Below are 19,245 nucleotides of genomic sequence, written 5' to 3' on the forward strand. Positions count from 1 at the left end.
GGAAAGCGCCCACGGAAGCTCCCCCCTCGAAGAACTTTGTCCTGCGGCTTCAGGAGGGAACGCCACGGAACCCGCGTCAGACTTCGGGGGGGCTGAGGAACATGAGTTTCCTCTGGGCTTGGTTTTCGTTTTAAGGTGCTGGACCACATTTGCAGCTCTCCACATCCCCCCCCCCCCAGGTTTGTTTGGGCAGCCCGTCAAGGATGCGAGTGGCGCCTGGGGGGCACTTTCCCTAGGGGGCCCTCCGCGCGATCACAGCGCCGCGCGGGCCTGGCCGGTTCCTGGGGACAATGGCGGCGACCGGGGCCAGAGGGGGACCGGCTGCCTCGCAGTGGGACGCCGCTCCCAGCAAATGGCACGCAGACAGCTGTGGCCTTCTGCCCAAGGGCACATCTGGTGTGGATCTCGCCCTGCTTGGCGGCGCAGCCTCTCCCTCCCCTCCTTCCCCGCAACGCGAAGGAGAACAGAAACAGGCTGCCCTTCGAAGAGGGATCTCCCTCGCCTCTTCCCGAGCTAGATCCTACAGGGGCGACATCTCTGTCAGGGGATCCTGTAGGATCTGACACGAACAGGGCGCGCTCAAAGGGCTCTCCGGGTCCCTCTGGGGAAGACAGGGGGCTGCTGCAGTTCCCTCCCCCCTGCTCTGATTTTCGTGAACGGATAAGCTGGACTAAACGGGGAGGCTAAAGGAGAGCGCCGTTAGCTCTTCCCGAAGTTCTCCAGAGCTGGTGGGGGGAGGAGGGAGAGGGGGAAAGAGAAAGAGAAAGGGGGACGGAAAGAAATCGCATTTGCAAAGGCTTTCGGTGGATCGGGCGCAGGATCGCCGATCTGCAATTTGGGGCAAGCTGCGAAAGACGGCGGCGGGGGGGGGGGGAGCCAACAGTCCGGAGGGACGGGGCTGGGATGCCCTGAGTCCCGCCCCCGCGTGGACACGTGTAGCAGTCTAGCAAAACGGCGCTAACGACGATGACAACAAAGGCATTATTCAAATCAGGCTCCTAATTGCAACCAGAAGCCGCCTCGGCCGCCTTGCTCGGGGTCCCCTCCCCCCTCCTCCCTCTGCCGCTTATCTGGCCCCCTCCCCCTTCCCAGAGCTCATTCCCCACATCTGGCCCGGACAAGAAGGACGGCAACAAAAGTCTCCTTTATCAGTTTCCAGCCTTTATCTTCACGGGGGGGGGGAGGGAAGGAGGAAAGAAGCCGTCGCCTCCCTCTCTCCCCCCCCGACCCCCAACGATAGGCTGACAGCTTTCAGACCGCCCCACCCTTTGCTCTGTTCGCGAGCAGCGGCTTGGACGGAAGGGCGCCGCTCTGGTTTCTCCGCGGGACCCGACGGCTGAGGCTTGCCTTGCGCGCCCCTTCTTCGCAAGCCTTTCCAAGGCATCGCCCCTTCGGCCAGCTCCAAGCCTGCGGGATCTCGCCGGGCTTGGGAGAGGATCGCGACCCCCCCCCCCCTTCTTCTCCGGCCGCCGGGAAAAGTGTGGTGTAGCCCAGTCGCCTCGACCGCCCGCGGCTTCCTTCGCCCCCCCCCCCAATAGGTACCCGATCCCTGCCTGTCCCGGATGCGCCATTCGCCGTCCGGCCGCCCGCAACGCGTAGGTGCCTTCGGGGTCCCCCTCCTCCGCCGGCGCCGGACCGACCGCCTCCAAGCCCTGCGGGCTCCTGCGCGCATTCCCAACCCGGGGCCAGTCGGAGCTTGGCCTCCGACGATTTCCTGCACATGTGGAAGCAATCGCGGCGGCGCTCGCTCGCCCCAGCCGAAGGCGCTGCAGGAGACCCGGGGTCAGGCCCTGCCTAGGGGCCAGGAGGCCCGCGGGGAAGGGGGAGGGGGAGGCAGGCAGCCTTCCTTGGGGGGAGCGCGCCGGGTCCCAACCCTTCGCCGCTGCGCTCCTGCCCTCCTCGCTGCGGGCTTTCACTTCCGACGTGTGTCCGTTGGGAAGGAGACCCTTCTTTCAGACCCCCAACCCACCCCCCTTGAGGGTAGGCCAGCCGGGGCAGGTCTCGGGCACGTCCCGCTCTCAGGCTTTTGTCTCCCGGTGTGCCCCTCCGCCCGCCCCCAGCCCTGGATTCGGAACCAGAACAGGAAGCGCCCCCGCAGGACTCCGCGGGACGTCGCTTCTCACTCCCGGCCGCTTTCAGGAGCTCGGCTCCACCGGAGAGATGCGGAGCCTCGGCACTGCCCGGCCCTTGCCGATAGGAAGAGAGAGGGAAGGCTTGCCAACTCCTGCGCCGGGATCTTGGCGGGGGGGGGGGATTACTGCTGTCCAGGCCCGCCTGGAAACGGATCCGATGGGTCTGCCCCCTCCCTCCTGCCCGGCGCGCTCTCCCTCTTTCCTGGAGCGACACTGCCCCCTTGGCCTCGGAAGGGGAACAGCGACCCCCATCCGCTCCGCTTGCGCCCCCCGAGTTCCGTCGCCTCCGAACTAGGCGGAAAATAAAGAGCGGGCTCCCCGGAGCGCTTCTGGCGGCCGACTGGACATCCCGGCGGCGTCTTCTAGCTGGCGCGGCTCAGGATCGCCCGCCGAAGGCTCCCCGCGCGCCTGTCCCACTCAGCCACCAACACGGTGGCTCCGGCCGCGACGTGGCGAGCGGCTGACTCGGGGGAAGTCTCCAAGGGTGGGTCCCAGCCTCCGGGGAAGAGCCGTCCCGAGTTAAGGTATCCAGCACGGGAGCGAGCCAGCCCCGGCAGCCCCGGCAAGGCCTTCTGCCCGTCTCCCGAGAACCTCCAGGCCCATGAAAGAGGCCAGGCGATGGCAAAGGAGAGCGCCTCCTCCGCCCTCCGTCTCTCGGGTCCCTTCCTTTGCGTCCTGGCATGCTCCGGAGGGGCTCCGAGGGCGCCTAGAGGTGCCACCCTAGAGGCGCCAGGCTGGCTGCAGCGTCCCTGCCGCCGTCTCTGCCCAAGAGGGCATCCAGCCCCAAGTCCTCCGGATCATCGGCCAGCGGCCAGGGCCAGAGTGGACCGGAGCGGACCCACCGGCCCTGGGATTGGGCGCGGAGGCCAACCGGGGCTCCATTCATAACTTGGGGGGCCAGTTAGGGGGAGGGGGCGGAATCCCCCTTGCCTGCGCGAATGGCCCCCTCCCAGCCCCAGCCCCAGGCCCAGGCCCAGCCCCAGGCCCAGCCAAATGGTCAAGCTCCCCCCTCGCTCCCCCCGCACACCCCTCTTCTCCCCCCCCCCAGCCCGATGAAGTCTGGCCCCCTTGCCTGCCTAAGAGGCCCGCCGCGGCGCCCCGGGCGCCGAGCAGACGAGGGAGGCTCTTATTCTGAAGGAGGCGTGGCGCGCGCGGACGGGAGGGGGGGACCATTTCCTGACAGCTATTTACTCGCAGCAAATGATTCGTTTGGGCAGGAGAGGCTGGAGCCTTGAATCAATTACGGGACGCGGGTGGTGGGGCCGTGGCGCGCCCCCGGCCGGGCACAGACAGGAGCGCCTCCTGCACGGAGCGCCCTCGGGGAGCCCAGGAAGAGCCCGCCAGGTCAGCGCAGGGACAGCCGCCTTTCCCGGGGGGAGGGGGAGGGGGTGCGGGGAGAGATCCCGGTGGAGAAGGGAGCACCTGGGGGAGCCCCGGGGGGGGGGGCGAGGGGCGCCGCATGGGAGGGCGGGACCCGTCGCCCCTTTAGCGCGCCCGAGCCAGGACGGCCGAGGCCAGCAAGCGACGGGGCGGGGGGCTTGGGGGGCTGCAAGCGCGCCGTGTGGCTACCTGCCCTTTCCGAGGAGGAGACCCGGGAGCGGATCGGAAGCGATGCAGGGGAGAGGAGCGGACGGGGGTGGATGGGTGGGTGGGGGGAGGCACCCCACCCCCATCCCGGCCACTGGCGGCCGGACCGCTGGGCAGCGGGGAAAGCTGGCCCGGGACTTGGGCGCTGGGGTGAGCGCGGGACTGAAGGGCGGCTGCGGCGCCGGCGGAAAAACGCCGCCTGCCTCGCCTCGCCTCGCCTCTCCTGCCCTGGCCGCGCTAATGACTCCCAGATTCGGCGGAGCCGCGGAGGGGCCACCGCGCCGCATTCCTGCAGCTGGGCCGGGAGGAGGGACTCGGGGGCGGGCGGCAGGAGAGCGGAGGGAGGGACAAGAGGGAGGGAGGGAAGGGGTGTGCGTGCGCGCGCCTCCGTGCCCCAAAATCTGGAGTGAAGCCCCTTTCGGCGTCTGTGTGTTTAAACAGCCGGGATCATCTGCAGATGAATCACGGAGCAGGAAAGGGGACCAGGCTCTGGCCAAACGCCCCGGGACTCTACAGCCAGGCTGTGCGCGGCAGATGCGGAGCGGCAGCGGCCAACCCACCCCGAGCCTCTTGAGCCAGGTAAGCCAGGAGACTGGGCGGGCTTTCTCCGCGCCGGACCTCGCTGCCTGCCTCCCTCGCTCCCCTCTTCTCCCCGCCGACTCTGCGCTCCCGGCCCGCTTCCCTCTCCTCCCTGGCGTCGGGGCGGGGGTTGGCTTGGAAGCCCCAGAAGCGCAGGGAAAGGCACGGGGGGGGGGGGGCAACGGGCCGTCCACAGCAGCTTGGGGGTGATGCGGTCCCGTCCCCCGCCCTCGGTCAGCCTAGCTCGGGACCTCCCGACACGCCAAGTGGGACCCGGCTGGCGTTTCAAACGGGGCGGGGGGGGGGGGGAAGAGCCCGGGCGGCTTGCTGGTGCGCTGGTAACGTTGCGCAGCGCCTTGGGCAGCCTCGGCAGAGCTCTGGGCGGGCGCGCCAGGAAACGGCTCCCCTCGCAGCGCGGCTCGACGTTTTCTTTGGACGGGGACCATCCAGCCGCTCGTGGGCGATGCAGAGGACGAGGCGGGACAGCTGAAAGGGGCTCGGGGCGGGGAGCTGAGGGAGAGAGACGGAGGAGTCGCCTCCCCCCCCCCCCGTCCTCTGCCTGGCGCGGTCGGTTGGCACATCTCTGGCTGCAAAGACGTCCACTGCGCTCGACGGGGCACGGGGGACCGCAGGATGGACGCAGCGGACCTTGGGACGTCTTCCTTTGGACGGCTCTGAACGGGAAGGCTCGGGGACGCCCTGCCCGCCGACGCCCCTCCGCGCTGTCTTGGGCTCCTGCTCCCCAGTGTCCAAAATGGACCCAGTCTGGAATTCCCCAATGCTGCCCTGAGACCGAGGCGAGGGAAGGTCGACCGCCAGCCAGCCAGCCAGCCTCGCAACTTGCCGTCGGGCCGACTTTCCCGGGCGCTTGCTGGATTTGCCCACTGATTTGCTGGAGGAGTGGGGAAGCCCAGTTGCCCCCGAAACTTTCAACGGCTCTCCCGCTCGGATTAGCCATTTCCACCGACAAGGGAGGACCAGGACGCCTGGCGGACGAAACTGCCCTCTGCGCGCAGGGAAGGCGCACCGCCCCCCCCCCCCGCCCCGTCTCTCCCCCGACCACCTCCTGCCCCACCGCCAGGAGGAATCGATCGTCCGCCTGCCGGGGCTTGGGACAGGTGATGCGCAGCCAGCCGGAGTTCCCTTCGGCCCCGACGGCGGAGGCTAATGGGGGGTGGGGGGCGGCGAGGCGAGGGAGCTGCTTTTTCTCACTGTCCCGAAGAGAAAGTTCGCGGAACAGCCGGCCCTTCTGTTCGCTGCGCTTCCTTTTCTCCTTTCTCTGCGCGCCCCCTTTTGCGCTTTCCCGGAAATGGCTCCCAATTTTGAGAGGCGAGCTTGGAGAGCTCCCAAAGTGAAGTGATTGAGGAGCTTATGGAGACGTGGTCCTCGAGTCAGTTAAGCCGCAGTGCTTGGAAGGAAGCGTTTGTGTGTGTTTTGTTTGTGGACTTTCCAAACCCCTCTGGCTTGCCTTGGACAGGAACCCCGACCACTCCGGCTTGAGAAATTCTGGATTTTTATCAAGAGCAGGCTTCGAGAGAGGGGTTTTCCCTGCACCGCCCGAGCAGAGCGCTGCTCAGGGGTCCCGGCAGCCCCGGGAAGGGCCCCAGTGGAGCCCTGGGAGCGGAAGGGACTCTTCCGGGCCCCTCTCCTTCATAGGCTACAGGAAATAGGGTGAAGAAGATTTATGGACGGTCCGGGCGCGCATTGCTTGAGGCCCCGTGTCCGTGGCTCCTTCGGGATGTGCGAGTTTGAAGGGAAAGGATGGCGTCTTGGGACCAATAGGGAAGTCCACGGTTCGCGACGCCGACGACCTTCCGACGTGCCATCTCTAATTCAGGCCCGGGAGCGGGGGCCGGCGTAAAAGGACGGGCAGGAGGGGAACCGACGGAGAGGGAGGCTTAAACGTCCCCTTGGCTCTCTCCGTCCACCTCCCGGAGGGGCACCTTCCACGCGCCCCTGGCCTTTGCGCCCGCTGCCTTTGGAGGGAGGCGGAGCGGGGCAGAGGGCGAGTTGGATGCCTTCGAAACGGACGAGAGACTCCCAAAGGCGAGCTCGGGCCGCCGGTGACCCGTCCCCCTTTCCATATCCCCACCACTCTTTAGCAAGCGGGGGACGGGGGGGGGGGAATTGGCTTCGAGTTCGGCGGCCAGAGAGTCGGCGAGTTCTGCCCGAGGCGCTACCTGCTCTGCCAGCTCGGCTCTTCCACCCAGAGAACTGCCGAGGCGGCCGGACTGCTTGCCCCCTCCCAGCGCCCAGGCCACGACCGGCGCCGGTACCAGCCAAGCCCGGCGGGGGAACGGACGCCAGGCAGCCCAGCTCCATCCCCTCTCGGCCCCAGCGGCCGGCCCAAGGCTCGGGAGGAGCGCAGGCGAGCGAGCGAGCGAGATCCGCGGGGGTGATGTGGCGGGGTGGGTCGGCTGGACGGGGCCGGCCCCGGATGTCCCGAGGGAAGGAGAGGCCGACCTCGGCTGCAATTACAACTTCGCCAGCTGGGTCGCGCCGGCCTCCGGGCCTTGCGGCACTGCAGCCTCCGGGCCGCTCCGGCATCGCGGTGCTCTCCTGCCCCCCAGCGGCTGTTGGGGCGAAGGACGCCCGGTCGTGTGCTGCTAAATTGGAACGAGGCGGGGGGGGGGGGGGGAGTCGGGTCCGGAGGAGACCAGAGGCCAGTCAGTGGCACCTCGGAGACCAACAGAGCTTTATCTAAGATCCAAGGTTTCGTGTCCATGCACAGGGAAGCTTAGATCTTGACTCAAACGTGGTTGGTCTTCACGGTGCCCCTGGGAGACGGGCTTGACATCCAAAGTGCTAGCGTGGAGAGACCCAGCGGTTAGCCTCTGGCATGAGCTCACCGGGTGGTCTCTGGCAAGTTCCGTGGGTGGAAAGGGGGCCACGGCTCAGTGGCAGATTATCTGCATGGTCTGCAGAGGACGCCTGGATCAAACCCCAGGCACCCGCAATGAAAAGGATCAGCGCCTGGGCCATGGGAAAGACGTGAGATGAGGCTGCCGGTCAGAGCTGGCAATGCTGTTCCCGAAAGACCAAATGTTTGAAATCTCTGAACATGTCAAAAGCTCTGTGTAACCGGATAGGATAATTAATATGGGTGGCTCAGTCTGGGGGAAAGAACATACAGGATTTGGATCTAAGAGAACTTCGCTTGTTATTTCTGTCAAGCCCTTGATATTTGTGGTCCTGTAACTCCCATTTCATTGCCTGACAAAGTGTGCTGTGCATACAAACGCTTGCACCTGGAAAAACTGAGTTGACCTTTAAGGTGCTCCTGGACTCAGCCTTTGTTCAAGCTTTGGATCTGACCCTTGGCAAGATCTGGCCATGCCAACTCCATGCAGCCATTATAGTTTGTTAGTTAAAACCGGCAGTTTGCCCCTTCAGGCACGTGTTGTTGTTGTTGTTCTAGAGTCTGAAAGGCTTTTTAAATCCACGTTTCATTCATAGCTTTAGTTTTTTCGCAGATTCCTTAGAAGTCCCTTCTAGGATGCCCATTTAACCATGGTGGACCATTATCCATGAACGGCCCTGTAAGATCACTGTGTTTGCCCTGCTCAGAGCCTGTCTTTGGCACTGGGGTTCAATGCCTGAAGTCACAACTGATAAGGTGGCCCCTGAGCCCGTGCAGAACAAATTGATCTCCATGTGGGAAGGGTCACAACAATATTTTCAGGGCGTGGAAATGGGACACCTGGGACCTCCTGTTTGCCAGCAACCCCATGGGGAACATGCCTGATCCCTCGCACCAAGGAGTTTCAGGAGGAGGATGGGGGTCCCACCCATTTCCTTTCACTTGATTTAAACAAAGTGGGATCCTTGCCGTCAATTCTGAGTTATGTACGTATTTATTTACTGTTGTATGGAGCGGAGATCCGAGGATCTGAGAGATGTCCAGAGGTGGTGGTGCCGTGGCCTGCCTCTGCCCTATGACCCCTACTGTTCTTTGGAGGAACTCCCTCCTGATCCTTGGTGGTCCCCCATCTGAATGCTAGCCAGAGTCAGCCGTGTTTTGCTTCCAGGACTGGAGAGGGTCAGGCTTGTCAGCTCTGGGAACACCTGGATGGATGCAGAATGCTGGTCTGGTCTGTGGGGCCTTGGGACATACTTACTTAGTGCTGAGGGAACCTCAGGGGTAGTCAACCTGTGGTCCTCAAGATTTTCATGGACTACAATTCCCATGAGCCCCTGCCAGTGAATGCTGGCAGGGGCTCATGGGAATTGTAGTCCATGAACGTCTGGAGGACCACAGGTTGACTACCCCTGTGCTAGAAGACAGGGGTTTGGGGATACAAACCATCAGCCTCCATTCCTTCCCTCAATGTTCTTCATTGCAGAAGAAATGCTAGCTAGATCACTGGAATCCTGTTGTAAGCTTACATCAAATACTGGGTGGGGGGGGCAGATATTTGAAGGTTTGTCTCTTGATAGGCTTGCGATCAAGAGAGTGAATGGAGAACTGCTTGTGGCAGATGTTGGTTGCCAGCAGCGACTGTGGCGAGGAGTCGTGTTTTAACTCTTGTCTTTTCCTGGGTCTCTTCCCATCACACCTGGCCCATGCGTGGTTGTCCCCTCCTCTGCCCTCGAGGATTGGCCCCTGAGTATGTTGCTGGCTTTGCAAAGGGTTTGTTCCAATGTGCTGACGGGAGACTGCGGTCACTAAAAGGCTGACATCCCTGGACCAAGCAAAACTGGACTGTTTATTTGTTGTTTGGCATGTGTGTGAGGGTCATTGGGAGGTGCTTGGCCATTTCCTGCCTCCCTGTCATGGCCCCTACAGGTCCTCGGAGGACCTTCCACCCAACTCCTTGGAGGTCTCCCATCCAAATACTAGCCGGGGTCGGTCCTGCTTAGCTTCCGAGATCGGCAGGGATGGGGCTTGCCTGGGCTAACCAGTTCAGGGCTACCGATCTGGAAACCAGGCTAGAGAAGCAATGAAAGATGGGGGACTTGTTTTAGTCTGGCGTCATAGGAGTGGTCGGTCACATCCCCAAATATTGCTTCCTTCCCTGCAGAGAGGCGCTCTTCCCCTCCCAATACATGGCAACAGCTCTGCTGAAATTTCCCCTTCAGAGGGTTATGGGAAAGAGCTAAGAGGGAAAGCATGTGAGTGTCTCAGAACAGTTTTTGTTTCCAGTCTCTGCTTTGAGGTTTCCACATGTTGGTTTGGGAAAGCCTGGTCTCCCCCCTCCCTCCCCCCCATCAAGTTGGCAGGCTGCTCTGGAATATATTTTGCTTTGCTTCCCCTCGTAGCAAACAGACCAGGGCGCTGTGCCTGGGCCACATGGTGCTGCTCCGTGTCCAGCAGGCACCCCTGGCCTCCCTCGCCCTGGCCTTGTGGCATACTCTAATAGAAGAACAGTTTGCAAGAGGCAAAGGTTCCAGAGGGGCCGGCCTTCACACCGGAGATGGGGGGGGGGAAGCAACAAAACATCCAGGCACACACAGTTGCAACCTCCCCCCCCTCTCCGCTTTGCACAAAAGGTTTAGGATGCATTTTCTCTTCCAGCTGAAGAGGGCTTTCCCCAGCTGTTTTTGAGATCAAATGGACTGGCGAAGGGTTGGCTCGCATATGTGCAGGAATTCCTAGAATGGCTTCCGATCTTTAAAAACGCTCCTCCTGTGTTGCTGGTGTGGGGAAGCCCGTGCAATCCTGCCTTGCCCCATCCCAGAGAGCAAGATGTGCATGGGTTTGTGTGTGTGTGTGTGGGGGGGGCATGGTACAGAGAACTCAGCTGCCTAGGCGATTCCCAATTGCCGTTTGCTTGGCCCGCCCTTTCTATCCAACCAGTGCTTTTTTTGGAAGGCAGCTTGGTCTGGCCGATGTTTTGTCCTGGAGTCTCAGCCGGGTAAAGGAAAACAGATTCAATGTTTGCGCAATCGTTTTAGTAACCTAAGTAGTAGTTGAGCAACGTAAGAATGTTCTGAGGAAGTCGAGATGTCAGCGTGGGATGCAGTGATAAGTGTGCATCTCGGGGCATTTAAGGTGCTGCTCTAAACTGGATTTAGTGGGAATTGTTCCAGAGTAAACATGCACAGGGTTGCACTCAAGACTAGTTTCCCTGTGCCAGTTCTTAATATGCTGTCTGTGGTATGGGGTGGTGATTTGCACGGGTGCATCTGCCTGTTAGTGCACAAGATGAACTTGTCACATCAGTGATTTTAAGCACAATCCCTGTCAAAGCAGTCCTGGAGAGCGGGATTATCAAGAAATGTCCGTGCAGAAAGCGACAGGGTTTTCACAGATAGGATCAGACAACCCTTTTCTATACAACCGAGATCAACACATCCCTCAGGGCTCCCATGGAGTGGAATACCTAGAGCAGATCTACATTAGTGTGGACCATAATGTAGATGAGAAGGCACACAGACTTAGGAGCGTCAGGTCACAATGATTTATCTGTTCTTAACCAATCCAAGCGCAGTCACAGGTTGGAAAGCTTTTAAACAGGCATCTTACATGTGCTGGGGATAAGTTTCCATTTTTTTCTGGCATTCAACCAGGATCTCACCCGCTTGGGGCTCCAGTCCCAATCTGATCCACAGCTGGCGGATCTTATGGCAGCCCCAGAAGGTTTTAAAGGCAAGAAGTGGTTTGCCATCGCCAGCCTCTGCATTGTGACCCTGGCATCCCTGAGTGCTCCCTGGCCATGGCTGGGAAGTCTCAGGGGCCTCCATGCACATATTCCAATTAAGTTTTCAGCAGACAGGAGCTTTTCTCAAATGGTTTTCTTTTCACTGGGCGTTCTCGACGTTTCCTTGGAAAGCGGCCCCGTTTGCTGGGGGCAGGCAAAACTTGATAGTGAGCGATGGCCAACTGCGAGGGTCTCTTTGCCCACCAACCTTGGAAATGTTAGGATGATCTTATGATCACGCCACCGAAAGCGGGAAGGTTTCCGATCTCCATCTAATCCACGCGGGGGCAGTTTCTTGGACTGTGGAATTGAAGACAAGTGGGACAGAAATGCGAGTGATTTCCATTTTTTAAAATTACAGTTTCCCACCAGATATTATTTCAGCCATTTGGATGGCTCCAAACTTGATCTGCCACCCAAGAGTCGAAAGCTTTCCAGTTTTCCACCATTTGACCGGAATAGAGGAGACCATAACTGTATTTGTGTGGATCAACACTGCCACCATCTGGCCTGTTGCCGTAAATTCATGAAGATCTCCCAAGTTGGGAGACCAGGAAGTTGTTTACAACTGTTTAACAGCCCATGAAATTTCACAGGTGGGAAATTTAGTATTTTAGGAGGGAGGGCAGACAGGAGATCCCTTCCCCTTGCATTTGTCTCGCTTCCACCCATATCCCTTGTCCCCTTTCATTATCTCTACACCCTTTCCAGAATTCATTCCCGGATTCCTTTTCATCCTGCACAAGAGTACCACTGGCGAAAAGACAAAATATCGAGAACCGGCAGTTGTATAAAGAGAAGACAGATCAGATACATTTCTTACAAAGAAGTGTTGCCAATGTAGGGCAAATGTTCTGCACGGTCCCACTCTTCATATTTTTATTCAGAATTAAGACCCATTAAATTTAATGGGATCTACACCCAAGTAAGTTTGCCCGTGCAGGAATCGTATGTATACTTACTTGGGAGTAACCCTGGCAGGAGTTGTTTCTGAATAATTACTCAGATTTCCATCTGGGGAATTGCAGAGCAGCTGGTATGGCATGTTACTGTGATGTTCATGTGGAGCTGCTATGAGTTTCGTTGTCAACTTAGAAAAGCTTACCTCTTGATACCACCTGAATATGGCAGGCCATAAGAATGTAAGAAGAGCCCTGCTGGATCAGACCAATGGTCCACCTGGTCCAGCATCCTGTCTCACACAGTGGCCAACCAGTTCCCAGGTACAGAGGCTGAAACCGCCCACAGATATTGCCTCCTGATAATCCTCTGATTAAGTGCCTCTGAATGTGGAGGTTCCCGTTTGTCACCATGGCTAGTAGCCAATGATAGACTTATGCTGCTTGGATCTATCTGTGTAAAGTAGTATTTCCTTTTGTCCTGAACCTACTGCCCATCAGCTTCAAGGGATGCCCTTGAGTTCTACTATTGTGGGTATGGGAGAAAAATTTCTCTTTGTCAATTTTCTCCACCCCATGCATTATTTTATAAACCTCTAACCTTAGTGGCCACTTCTCTAAACTGAGCTTCAGACTCTTCAGCCTTTAGGGAAGGTACTCCAACCCTATGAATCATTTTGGTCGCCCTCTTCTGTACTTTTTCCAGCTCTGCAATGTCCTTTTGGAGATACGGTGATCAGAACTGTAGGCCGTAATCCAAATGAAGCCTCACCATAGGTCTCTATGGGGGCATGACAACAGTGGCTGTTTATGCTCTTTTTTGCCTGCTGTTGCCTGTTTTTGCCTGTTTCTTTGCTACTGCACACTGGGTCAACCCTTTCTTTGAGCTGCCTACTATGACCCCAAGATCTTTTCCCCTCTCAGTCTCAGCAAGTTCAGACCCCATTCTCCTATCCTTCAAGCTGGGGTGTTTTTTTTGTCCCAATGGGTATCATCCTACATTTACCAACATGGAATTTGACTTGCCCCATTGTTGTCCCACGACCCCATTTGTGGCAGTCCTCTTAGAGCTCTTCACAGCCACTCTTTGCCTGAATCATTGTCCGATGTCTGCAAACTTGGCCACCATCCTACTCGCCCCTACTTCCAGACCATTTAAGAACAAATCAATAGTACCAGCCCCAAGACTGATCCTTGTGGGGACCCCATTGCTTGCTTCCCTCCACTGTGAGACCCGCCCACTGCTTCCTACTCTTTGCCTCCTGTCATTGAGATCAAATTCCTTTCTGATATATTCCCCCGTATGTTTGTATGTAAGACTCCGCAGACAATGAGACGAGGCTGGAAGGGAAAATACGATGAAATGTTGCTAGAAAATAAGATTTGCCTTTCCTAAATTAGGATCATCAGGACAAATAACAGCGACTGCTTTGCGTAAGCGTTTTCTCCCAAGGGACAAAGAACTCCGGCCGAGAATCAGAACTAGATAACGCCAACTTGGGCCACATTGTACTAATAAGGGGGTTGCTAGATGAATGCTTTGAAGGAGCAAAGCAATAATTTTATAATTTCCATTTTAAACGAGAAGGGGACAACCCAGCCAAAGTTAAGCATTTTGCACAGGCCAATCCCATACAAGTTGTCCCAGAAGCAGGTTGCTCTGATGTAAACGAAGCTTAACTTTCTCATAGAAATTGCTGCTATAGAAAACTGGTGAGCTCTTGTGATGGGAGATCTTTCAGTGGGAGAAGGGGAGGCACATTCCTTCAGAGGGGATTCTAAAACCGCACCATGGTAGCTGCAAGGTGGAGTCAATTCAACTGATGCCAACTCATCTGCCCATCTGCCTAAAGTGCGGAATGGTGTCCCCCCCCCCCCGCCACTTTGAATGGATTGAATTTGCTTGTCATTGTTATTGTTTCTAGGTGGCCCCTCTCCATAGCCAAAAGTGCTACTTCCACCTTTTGGTGACTTGTATCTTGCATGTCTAAATTTATCTCCTAGGGATGTGCATTCTCCAGGCATCTAAGGCAGTGAGCTCAGACTCAGGAATGATTTTGGTTAGTCTGTTTATGTGTTTATTTGTCATACGGCAGGCGGCTGGTACAGCCAGGAGACTCTAGGATTGTCTGGCAGCCAAGCAAGAGACATTCGGAGGTGGTTTGTCGCTGCCTGTTTCCAGGTCTCTGTGAGACTCCACAGATGCTCCCAGTATTATTATATTATTATTATTATATTTATATTTATACCCCGCCTCCCCCCGAAGGCTCGAGGCGGCTTACATAAACCCGTCCCCTAAAACCATAAAATGACAATAAAAACCAATGATTTACAATAATTGTAACAGCGATGGCGTAGCCTACTCATTTGCTCTCCGCATCCTCATCTACGGTGGGGGGTGACGCTCTCTACCACCAGTTTGTGAGGGGGGGGCTGATCTTCTTTCCGCCCGGCCTCAGTTATAAGCCTGGCGGAAGAGCTCCGTCTTACAGGCCCTGCGGAATGCTGGTAATTCCCGCAGGGCCCTCAGCTCTTCCGGGAGCTCATTCCACCAGGTTGGGGCCAGGACCGAAAAGGCCCTGGCCCTAGTCGAGGCCAGGCGGGCTTCCTTGGGGCCGGGAACGACCAGTAGGTTAGCCCCCGCAGAGCGTAAAGCCCTGCGGGGGATATAGGGCAAAAGGCGGTCCCTCATATATGCTGGGCCTAGACCACGGATGGCCCAGACTTCGTTTAGGAAAAGAAAATACTTTATTGAGTCTTTGATCAGGTCATCACAGGGGGCCTTGCTAAGATTGGGGATCTTATGTAAGCACTCAGATCCACAGCCCCTCCCATGGGCCTTGCTGACAAAATGGACCTCTTCCACCTTCAAGGCCCAAGAGGCAAAGGAGACGGCAAGTGGGATTTCATACCTAAGATCTCAGGAGACTGACTGTGGGATCAAAGACACTACAATAAAATGGGAATTGACAGAGACATGTAAAGGATGGTAAACAGAAAAAAAAATGGCAAAAACATCAGCCAGTCATGGTTTTGACAGTCACGGACCCTGGCATTCCTTGGAGGTCTCCCATCCTACTAGTCATGGCTGACTCTCCTTAGCTTCTGAGATCTGACAAGATCAGGAGAGCCTGGCATACGCAGGTCAGGGTTAGCCTTTTAAAGTGGGACTGAATTTCTGTTTGATTTTATTTGACTTATTTTGGGTTGCTGCTCATGGCATTAATTCCTATCATTAATTCCTTTACTGTCTTGAGAAGCAGAAGACCTAATTGAAGCTATTAAAAATAGGAACACCCTTAAAAAATAGGAACACCTTACGGTAATAGAAATAATGCCTATGGTATTTTTACAATCCTAAACTAATTTTCCTAGAACAAAATTTGAGTCCAGTGCCACCTTTAAGACCACCAAAGGTTGATTCAAGGTGTGAGCTTTCGCTTGGAACATGAAAGCTTACCTTTTGAATCAAACTTGGTTAGTCTTGAATTCAAACTGTGTTCTGCTGCTTCAGACCAGCATGACGACCCACCTGAACTGAGTTTTTCTGGCATCATCCCTATATCTCAAAGTGAGCATTCAGGCTAAAGAAAGATCCACTGAGCTACCTCTATATACTCTGGGTGAAACATCCAATTTTTACTTCAGGCAAATTGCTGTGACCTAACCTGTCGTGGACTCTATGAATTGGATCCAACCAGCTTGTCTGCCAGTGAAAATGGGAATGGAGAACATTCATAATTTCATAGCCCTTCTCCTGCCCTTCCTTTAGTTGTCATTTCCACCTATAGGATAAAGGATTAAAGGGACTCTAACCCCTTGATCAGAAAATGAGACACTTGTGAGGATCTCTGCTCCTCCCCAACTATGCAGTTCAGCAGAGGAGTCCTCATCTTCCTTCACCCACTCTTCCAGATGCTCAGAACTCTCTCAGAACTCTGGACGACTAGTCTCAAGAACCAAGACATTTCCACATTCCATTGTTCTATCTACAAAGCCCAGTTCTTTATGAATCTGGGGGGTGTAGACCCCTCTGCCTCCCTTCCACCACAGGTCCCTTTAGTCATAAGGGCAATGTTCCCAGTTGATTAATAACGACACATTTTTTTAAATTCCCAGGCACCAGTTATGCATATTCTAGCTGCAACGCACAAAGCTATGCCCAGTTCTATGGCGTCCGTCACTACACAAATATTTGATCAATCCCAGCAGGAAGTCTTTGGGACCCAAATTTTTATTCATATCCTGTAAGAGTCTTAAGTGGATTCAGAATCAGTGTACAAAAATGTCTAATTCCCAGATGTATTATTTCAGCAATCTGGGTTTGGCATCTCCAAGGCTATAGTATACCCTATTGAAACCATAAATCTGTTTCAGCTTTAAAGGTGTTTTCATTAAGAACATTCTAAAACACCTCTTTTATATATGTGCTAACTACCTTCTTAGAGAGAGAGCTCCCCCAATCCTATTCTATTCAGGGTTATCAGAAGAAGAAGAAGAGTTGGTTCTTATATGCTGCTTTTCTCTACCAGAAGGAGTCTCAAAGTGGCTTACATTCACTTTCCTTTCCTCTCCCCACAACAGACATCCTGTGAGGTGGGTGAGGCTGAGAGAGCCCTGATATTACTGCTTGGTCAGAACAGCTTTATCAGTGCTGCGGTGAGCCGAAGGTCACCCAGCTGGCTGCATGTGGGGGAATGGGGAATCAAACCCATCTCACCAGATTAGAAGTCCACACTCCTAACCACTACACCAGGCTGGCTGTCTCAACTGGTCTAAAGAAAAAAATCTCCTTGTCCCTTTAACAGAGGCTGACTGGGGTGTTATTCACCAGGTTATGCTATTTACTTCCATGCCACCAAAACCTTTGGCTGTTCATATCCATGCATTAAGCCTCTATCACAAGGGCAGGGCATTTTTATCCCCAGGTTGCTGGCATTCCTGCCTCAGTATCTAGCAGCTGATAGTACTAATGCTTTTTATTTTTGAAATCTCCAGACAATCTGATTTGGAAAACTCCAACTTCATCCCCCCCCCTCTTTTTAAAAATTGAACAAATATACAAGCTGATGGATCCTACTTCTGAATCAACTTAGAGCATTAGGTTGCAAATAGAGACCATAGTGGCCATTTAGAGTGTGTGAAGAAGTTTAAGTCTAATCAACTAGGGGTAGGGGAATTCTTTTAAGATATATGTCCTGTGGGTTCTTTATCTAGGAAAAATACAGGATAGACCTGTGATAAAAGAAGGGGGAGGAAGGCTTTGAAGTCCAAGAGGCTGTTATCAAAGGAGGCCCTTGCAAAGGAGGCCCTTGCAGAAACACATGGCCATTCTTGCTAATTGAAAACCCAAGGTAAATGACTTGTCTCTGCAGGAATGCCGTCTGCTGAGTTTCTGCAGTTGTTGGGCCTGTGTCCATTTGCTGGTGGGTTGTCAGTCTGGGCTGCGGAATGCAGGTTGCCACTTATGCAAGTGTAGCCACGCCGAAGTCAGCGGTGTGAGTCTTTCTGCCATCTGGTCTACCCTTGCTGCTCTGCTTCATCACATTGATGTTCCATTAAAATGCTTCTTGGATATTCCAGCCCCACATGCTGAAACGCTCAGTGCTTTCGAGGGGTATGCACTAGCTGCAATCCTCCTGATATGTGCTATCCCTGTATTTTGTGAATAGGGGTAGCACGTGTCTCCTTTACCATCTGTGCACAGTCTTGATTTGCATGAATATGAACACTGAAAGATCCAGAGATCCGCTTGCAAGGGTGAAGGTTGCGCACGCATGGCTGATACATCCATGGCCACAGGTCACATAAAATAGCAGCCATACATATTGCACATTCCCATTGCATGTGGTTGTTGAGCTTATGGGGTACTTGGCCGTAACATTTTGGAAAAGGTCTTAAACTACTGTGCAGTATGTCCCATGTACATTGTGCATGCTTGTGCTGTTTAGGATGGAGACCATTTAATGGGCTTCACTTGCCACATCCATCGCTTTTGACACCCACCTCGTGTACACCATAACATCTCGCCCATAAGATCAGCATATTCTCTCACCTGGACTTTACTGTGTTGGGTGATACTGATTTGTTGCCCATGAGGCTTTTTTTTATTGGGGGGGGGGTTTAAGACTGCTTGCTTGCAAAATGTTGCTTCTGCCTTGTTTCCAAGCCCCACAGTCCTGACCTGGGCCCGTTCCACACATGTTGAATCATGCACTTTCCGTGTGATCTTGCAGCTGGCATATCCTGTGCAGAACAGGAAAATCTACTTCTAAAGTGCATTGGAAATGCATTTACCAATGTGTGTGGAATGCGTTCTGGATGTACCAGGCAAATATGATCTCATATCTTGGAAGCTAAGTAGAGTTAACCCTGGCAAAATGTGGGTGATAGTTCCTCCAAGGAACACTAGGTGTCATGGCATGCAGGCAGGCAATGGCAAACCACCTCCAAGCATCTCTTGCCCGGCTACCAGACACCCCTTGGATCTCCTGGCTACATGACACACCCGTCATATATACAGGGATTGCCAATCTACAGGGAGTCTGTGAAGTACTGTTACTCAGTAAGCTCTGCTAAGATCCTCTCGTGCGTCCATGGGATACTTGGCCATTTCCTGTGAACAGCGAGGCCTCATGGGAAGATGTTATTGCACTTGCATTCTGTAAAGACTCTCCAAGGCCAAAGCTATTCCCAGTGGTTCTGATCTGTACACTATGGAGAACACGTGTTGGGTTTGGGGTCTCAGATTTCAAATAGACGTTGAGTCGTGGTTATGCTTAGTTTCCACATGTGTGGAGACTAATTCAATACACATGGAGATGGGTTTCTGCCTGCCCCTTGCTCCACCTCCCCAGGTTGAAACAGTCCCAGAGGCACTATTTGGCTGATGCCCATTTATGTTCCGTAGAACATGTGGCTTTTTCCAGATAGTTCCACCCCCTCCCTGGACTGTTACCTATTACAACAATGGCATGGGGAGAAGGAGGCCCAAATCCATTCTCTGTGCATGCTGTAGCCCTGATCCAAATTGGGTGCAGTCTGCACAGGAATCAAGGAGAGCCCACAACTCAATGTGCTACATCAGACTAGGGTTGCCAGCTTTGGGGTAGAGCTGGGAGTGGGTGGGATTTGGGGCGGGAAGGGAGCTCAGTGGAGTATGATGCTATGGAGCCCACCCTCCAGAGCAGCCATTTTCTCCAGGGGAATCAATCTCTGTCACATGGAGATGAGCGATAATTCCATGGGATCCCCAAGACCCACCTCGAGGCTGACATCCCCATGTCTGACACAGGGTGTTGTTGTGATCCCAGATCCAACCTGTACTCTGTCATGTCTGAATTGCAGATCCCCATTGTCTCCCATGGAAACTTTGCTGGAAAAGAGATGATGGAGTTTGGCTTTTAG

At 55.2% G+C, this 19,245-nt stretch overlaps 1 protein-coding gene across 3 annotated transcripts in view; it reads left to right on the forward strand.

The window, feature by feature from the left end:
- The first annotated feature begins 3,307 nt into the window (after positions 1-3,307).
- Positions 3,308-19,245, forward strand: part of PDGFRA (platelet derived growth factor receptor alpha) — a 59,877-nt gene continuing 43,939 nt past the window's right edge. The window contains exons 1-2 of one of the 3 annotated variants that reach the window (XM_077301972.1): positions 3,308-3,476; positions 4,161-4,298. In XM_077301972.1, the coding sequence (XP_077158087.1) occupies positions 3,333-3,476; positions 4,161-4,298 (282 nt within the window). In that variant the 5' untranslated portion in view covers positions 3,308-3,332. The remainder of the gene's footprint in view (positions 3,477-4,160; positions 4,299-19,245) is intronic. The other 2 variants (XM_077301974.1, XM_077301973.1) reach the window with 2 other exon arrangements.

The sequence above is a fragment of the Paroedura picta genome, chromosome 10, assembly GCF_049243985.1.
Source record: "Paroedura picta isolate Pp20150507F chromosome 10, Ppicta_v3.0, whole genome shotgun sequence".
NCBI lineage: Eukaryota > Metazoa > Chordata > Lepidosauria > Squamata > Gekkonidae > Paroedura > Paroedura picta.